Source organism: Diospyros lotus, chromosome 11 (genome assembly GCF_014633365.1).
Source record: "Diospyros lotus cultivar Yz01 chromosome 11, ASM1463336v1, whole genome shotgun sequence".
Lineage (NCBI taxonomy): Eukaryota > Viridiplantae > Streptophyta > Magnoliopsida > Ericales > Ebenaceae > Diospyros > Diospyros lotus.
The window spans coordinates 188,761-195,677 of record NC_068348.1 but is presented as its reverse complement, the minus strand read 5'-3'; the positions used below and the strand labels follow the sequence as shown (position 1 = coordinate 195,677).

The window sequence follows — 6,917 nt, the reverse complement described above, 5'->3', positions numbered from 1 at the left end:
TGAGCATTGGAGTAGTTGCCGACAACCATAAATGAAGAAGACGATCAACGCGTGGGTTGCATGCGCCATCCTTCACTCACAGACACGCGTTAGGCGCGTAAGCCAGTGGCATTTTTTAAAATTATTTTTAATATTTTCTAAAATTATTTTAGGATTTATTGTGTTGGAAAATTTGGAAAAATATTTGAAGAGATTATTATTTTGGAATTGTCGAGGTGAAAAATAGAGAAAATTAAGGAAAAATGAATTTTGATGTTCTTAAAATAAATGTGGTGTTTAGGGATTATTGTGACTCGAGGTTGAGTATAAGTACGAGTGTTTGAGGTTTGGTATGCAAATCGAGACGTCTGAGATACATTCTGTAACACCTCGTCTTCCAGGGCATTAAATTATGCTAGGATTTTTTTTTTTACATCAAACATAAATTGGCAATAAATTCTCAACATGACTTTTATTTAATAACACTCCCAAATATAGTAAGGGAATGATACACTTTAAGCATAGCGGAAGCAAGATCAGAACTTGTAAGGAACCTCGAAAATTAACATATGTGGGTACATACATATCGTTCACCCAACATAACGTTACAGACGATATTAAAATCTAAACAATACATCCGAATAAAATAGATAGTCCTAGTCCCACATGGGACCCACAAAATTTCCACCACGATCATGCCTCAATCACATCCTTGCCCTTCCGGCTACTTGGCTCACCTGGAACGTGAAATATTCCAGGGACATAATGCAATATCAGAAGATGAAATCTTCTGAGTGAGGGTTAGATAAATATGAATGAATGATGCATGATGCATGGACAATTATAAACATATACCCACAATGTAACTTCCCAGGCCCACCGGCCCGGCACGGAACCCTAGGCAGAATCCCGAACCTTTTGCAAGATAAGCCTAACGTTGTTCCTTTAATTTCCCTAGGAAAATTTTGACTACACTCTTAGGGTAACATTCCAACCCCATGCACGAGTTTCAATATGATAAAAACATCGTGTCGTGCATATATCACGTTTTCCCATGCAATAGTATATGAACGAAAATGATCATAACATGTGAAAATATTATGCATAGCAAGGAAATCATGTCATATATGAGTTATACGGACAAAACCACTCACCTTTCACAGTTATCGGGATACCTTGAAAAATGTGCAAACTGCCTCGATTTGCGTGCCAATCTTAAAATTTGCACCAAATGTTTCACCTCACTTCCCAAAGCACCCTAGGCAAGATATTTGTTTAAATAATCAATAAAACCTATTTTTCTTTAATTTTCTTGCCTTTTTCTCTATTTTTCTTTAATTTTTCCTTACTAATATTCCAAAATAAATACCTACACCTATTTTTCTCCAAATATTTTTACATAGGAAATTCTAAAATAATTTTATAAACTATTTAAAAAAAATTGCACAAAAAACCAAGCCCGCACGCGCTGGCGCATGCTAGGGCGAGTGAGACTGGTGCTTGGGGCTCACGCGCCGGTCATCTTCTCCGGCTATGGCTTGCCAGAAAATTACAAAAGCTATACCAAACGAAAGTCCATGAAGAGTCGATCCTAGGGGTACCTGAATGGGCTCCAAAGGAGGCCCAAAAGCAGGCCAATGGAGGCCTCGAACTCTCGACCAGGCGGTCCGCCTAGGGTTCCGACGAAGCTTCGATTCGTCTTTGATTCTGCTCCGTTGCTCGCCAAATGCTCCAGATATGATCTTCAAGCTATGGGCAACAAAATCCCCTTATCATTGCCTCTCAATTCGTCCAAGATAGCCCTCGATTTGAAGCTTCTTTTCCAAAAAATTTCGACCATCTTCGAGCTCTATTTATAGGCGATTTCAAAGCTTCAAATGGCCTTGGATGCCTTGCCCATTGCCTTAGGAGTCTCCACCGTCCCTAGATCGACCTAAAAGCACTAATATTCGCCTACAAAATTGAGTTGCAGGTCTCCCATTTTTGGCCAGCTTTCTTGGCCGATTTTCTCGAAATTTTGGCCATTCTGGTGGCCGTTGTCGGCTCATTATGGTTCCTACGAGATCCTCGACCATCCCTCGTGCCAGCCCATTGCCTGAAATGGCTGGCCAGAGATGGTGCGCCACTGTTAGAAGCCATGGCTATGGACTTTCCAAAATTACAGTTTTGCCCCCTCAGATTCGATTTTTCCATTTTGACCCCTTTCCTCACAACCCCTACACTTTCCTCAATTTCCATTGAGCCCCTTAAGTTCCAACTTTCAATTTCCTCTTTGCCACTTTTACAAAAAATGACATTTTGACCCCCCTTGGGCAACTTTGGAAAATTGCACTTAGGCCCGTTTCTCTGTTTAGGCTTTAAACCTACTCGTTTCTTCCTGAAACCTCTGAAGGGTTGCTTTACTTGACAAACCGAAGCTTCCCATAGCTTTCGTTATCATTTCGGGAGTCTCTTACAAGAATTCAGTTTTGCAGCTTAAATGGCGGCTGCATTTTTGCTGTACCGAAAATCGTTCCTGATTGCATTTCTTTCAGTCCTAAAAATCATGCCTCAAGATGCTCGTTAGAGGCATTCCTATTTCCTTAGACATTTAAGCTTTAGGGTACTCTCTTCGGCTGATTCGATAAATTTTTTGGGCTTTTCAGATACTTAATTTTCCCGAATTTCCAATTTTCATTTAAAATAATAACCCAAAGTTCTTGGGTATTACATTCTCCACCCCTTAAAGAAATTTTGTCCTCTAAATTTTTGTATTCTTACCTACTAAGACATCAATATCAGGCTTACAACTCGTAAAAGCAACAACTTTTATCTCTTAGTCGAGCATTATCATTGATCATTTCGTAAACACATCAATTGCATTACTTACATAAATAATGCCTATCGGGTGTATTGGGTTTTTGTACAGAATATCCCGTTGTAGCTCTTTATCGTCGGCCACATACATCAAAAATAGTTGATAGCATCACCAATATAAACGTACTATTCATTAACATCCCTTTATTCCATAACATCTTTGATAACATTACATAGAAAATCTCAAAATTTACTACTTTCATCCTACTTCCTCGAACAACAAGGGATATTTTTGCCTAATCGTGTCCTCGAGCTCCCACGTAGTTTCTTCCTCAGTATGATTTCTCCACTGAATCTTTACCAGTGGGATGACTTTATTCCTTAGGGCTTGGTCGCGCTAATCTAGGATTCGCTCGGGCGACTCTGGATAAGTCAGATCATCTCTTAGCTCGATTACTTCCACTCGAATTTCCTGGGTTGGATCCTGTATATGCCTTCGAAGTTGAGACATATGGAAGACATCATGGATGTTGGACAGGCTAATAGAAAGTTCTAGGTGATAAGCCAACGGTCTAACTCGTCCTTTAATTGGATACGGTCCAATAAATCGGGGTCTTAGCTTACCTTTCTTGTAACACCCCGCCCTATACAGGTGTGTCACTATAAGGAAATTCCTGGTTTTTTTTTTTTTTCCAAGTCTGTTACTTGCGGCGCCTGTGAGCACAATCTTCACATGCAGATGAAACACTCATCGCAAAACTACAGTCGACACCCGCGGTGATCTCAAGAACAATCTCCACATGCAGATATATACCCCGAGAGTTCCAGTCTTACTCGTTTAGTTAACATTAGCATAATCATAACTGAACGAAACATTTCAAATATAGCGGAATACTTAACCATCAAAATAACGTGGCCTGCCACGTGTTACACAAGATGTTCCCTACCAACATACATATAACATCGTTACTAAATGTTTACAACACCGACGTACGATTGTTCATACATATAGAAAAATAAGTTCCTATGCTATCAAATGATACAATGACTATCACATAAACACCATTGGCTCTCCGGCCTCGTCCTTGACCTCGCAACTGTCCCTAATTGGAACGTTGAATGTTCCAGGGGCATAACCCAGGTTAGATGATGAAACATCTAAGTGAAGGCATGAAATAGTTTATATAATGCATGAAAGACACATGAGCATGGCATACTAAACGACAACATGCAAGACACGTCAAACTTGAGAAATTTCCCTGACATACTTAATCCCCGTGTGCCCTACCGTGTCACTCGGTTACCAGTCCCGGATGCCCTACCGTGTCACCCGATCACCAGTACTGGCCCCGGGTGCCCTACCGTGTCCCATTCCCAAGAAGACCCCGTCCCGCCCCGTATGAACCCAACGATGTAATGAAACTAGACCCCAAATGATATGAAAATTCACATGCCATGCACTAACATTTTAAAGTAAATCAGTTAATGCAATGTAGCGAATGTCGACACAATGACCATAAGCAAAAACCTTGTAATATAAGCTAAGTCTAGGAGGGTATAATTGCTCACTAGAACTCACCAAATGCACTTAAAAACACTTTCAAGACAAGGTAAAGCTAGAATCAAACCACTCACCTCAATTCGGAAAAGTTCGAATTTCGCCTCGAAAAACGTGCCACTCCTTGAAAATCGCGTAATCCTCTTCCAACGATCCAATTGACTCATATTTCACCATTTAAGACCTTTGGAATCAACGTTTCTATTTTTCCACAATTTTTTTCTATTTGTATTTATTTTTCAAACATCTATACCTTTGGAAATTCATTAAAAATACCAAACATCAATTTTTACAAAATATTCTTCCATGATAATTCCTAAAATATTTCTACCTAAATTCTGAAATTAAAAACACACAAAAACCCCACCTCACGCGCCCTCACGCGCCACCCAGAGGTCCTGCGAGTGGGAGCCACGCGCCGCCGTCTGGTTATCTTCTCTGGTCGTCTTCCTCGATTCCGGCGACGTCCAATGCCCTAAATTCTTATAGGGGCTTGTAGAGCTCTTCAAGGCGACCCCAATGGAACCTTCAATCGTCGGAAAAAGTGGCCGAAGGTGGGTTTAAAACCCAGTTGCAGGTCGCGGAGGCGGCGGTTCGACTTTCTGGCCAAGCTTCCAAAACCCCTCCAAATCTATACCAAACGCTCCCAAATTTTCCAGAATCAATCCTTAGAACACTAAGAACAAAAGCCCCTTATCCTTGCGCCTCAATTCAAGCCCAAACGCCTTGAATTTCTCTCGATTCTTTTTGAAACCCTCGGCCTTGGTTGGCTATTTATACCCGTTTTCGACGCCAAAGCCACCAAATCTTGCTTGATCTTATCTCCTTATCCCTAAATCTAGCTTCTAAATCGATCAAATAGCCCTAAATCATGAGATTTGGACCTTAAAAATTTTGACCGAATCGACGGTCACTTCCGCCATTAAATCCGATCGCATCAAGGCCATTTCCGGCCAATGGCAAGCCTTAGCAGCTTCATCATCACCTGAAGCTACCCTAGCACCCTCCAAGCGACCTTCCCGACGCCTCCAGAGGTGGCTGCCGACGGCCATGTGTGGTGGTCGTGTTCCCACTATGCAAGTTTTACAAAATTGCATTTTTACCCCCCAATTTTCTTCATTTGACATTTTGGCCCTTTCCTTTGAGTCCCTGATCTTTCTAAATATACCACAACGACCCTCAAGTTCTATATTTTCCATTTCTTTTTTGGAATTTCTGAAAAATTCGTCGATTCGACCTCCCATTGATATTTTACAAAATCTGCACTTTTGCCCGAACTCTCCTAATTGCGTGCTTTTGACTTCAACCCTTCGAGATCTCTTGATTTTTAGCAAATATCGCCCAATTGTGCCATTTCTCCTCAATTGGCTCATCTTAACCTAGTCATTCGTCTTTCGTTTAAGTTTTGAATATTGCACTTAGGCCCGAAACTTTGCTAAATATCATTTTGACCCATATCTTCAAAAATTCTCTTATTATTTAATACCGGGTTAGTTCCTGGTATGAGCTCGACTGAGAACTCGATCTCTCGAGGTGGCGGCAATCCTGGTAGATCTTTTGGAAATACATCTTCATAATCTCGTACTATCCGCACCTCCTTGAGCTTTGGTACCTCTTTCTCTTTCAAACGAGCATAGGCTATACATCCATGAGATCCCTGGCTTATCAACTTTTCTGCCTTCCTGGTCAAATTCATTTTTCTATTCCTAGGGTCACCCTGTCCTCGAAATTTGACCAATTCCCCTTTGGGTTTCTTTATGGTCATTACCTTTCTTCGACAATCTATACTGGCATCGTATTTGGACAAGAAATCCATTCCTAAGATTATGTCGAAGTCATACACTTCTAGCAAAATTATATCAACTTGAAATTGAGCATCACTTAAACTAATTTTGCATTCTTCTATCACCCTTGAGGACCTTGTACTTTTACCCATGGGCATCAAAATTATTATCGGAGACTCCATAAGTTTAGTCTCTACCCCTAAAATTGTAGCTAAAGCATAGGACATAAATGAATGTGTTGACCCAGGGTCTATCAATGCATGAACATGGGTATCCGATATGAAGAGCGTACCTTGCACGACTGCAGGATTTGTCCCCACATCTTCCTTGGTGAGGTTGTAGACACGTCCTTGATGAGTCCCACGAGCCTCTCCTGCCTTTTCAGTTAGCCCATCCGCTTGTCCGAGTCTTGGCCTTTTCGAGCAATTACTTGAATAGTGCCCTGGTTGATTGCACTGGAAACACACCACTTTCGACAGGTCTTTAATTGGAGGTGTTTCCTTTCTCTTGCGGCAATCCCTACTTATGTGCCCTTGCTTTCCGCAGGAATAACAGATAGAAGTTCCTGCTAAGCATTTCCTCCCTGGATGGCTCTTTTTGCACTTGAAGCATTGCTTGCTGCCCTGGGGATTTTTATTTCCCGATTTCTGCTCCGAGTCCCCTTTTGTTTCTCCAGACCTAATCTGGTTCACTTGCAAAAGGTTCATCTCCGTCGTCAAAGCTTTACTTAGAGCTTCCCCATATGATTCGATCGACCATGTGCTCAAGGCCTGCAGTAGATCCACCTGAAGTCTTGACAT

The 6,917-nt window shown here is 41.3% G+C and overlaps 1 protein-coding gene across 1 annotated transcript; it reads right to left on the bottom strand.

The window, feature by feature from the left end:
* Positions 1–683: 683 nt before the first annotated feature.
* On the bottom strand, positions 684–6,917 carry LOC127813416 (uncharacterized). The gene is made up of 2 exons (XM_052354376.1): positions 5,820–6,917; positions 684–716 (listed from the first exon to the last, which is right to left on the bottom strand). The coding sequence occupies exons 1-2, from the start codon at positions 6,915–6,917 to the stop codon at positions 684–686; spliced, it is 1,131 nt and encodes a 376-aa protein (XP_052210336.1).

What these genes read in the sequence shown, in the direction of transcription:
- LOC127813416 (XM_052354376.1), bottom strand. Translation starts at nt 6,917, where the DNA reads ATGTCAAGACTTCAGGTGGATCTACTGCAGGCCTTGAGCACATGGTCG. An exon ending in TCATACCAGGAACTAACCCG is followed by an intron (nt 717 to 5,819) that starts GTATTAAATAAT and finishes TTCACGTTCCAG; the next exon opens with GTGAGCCAAGTAGCCGGAAG.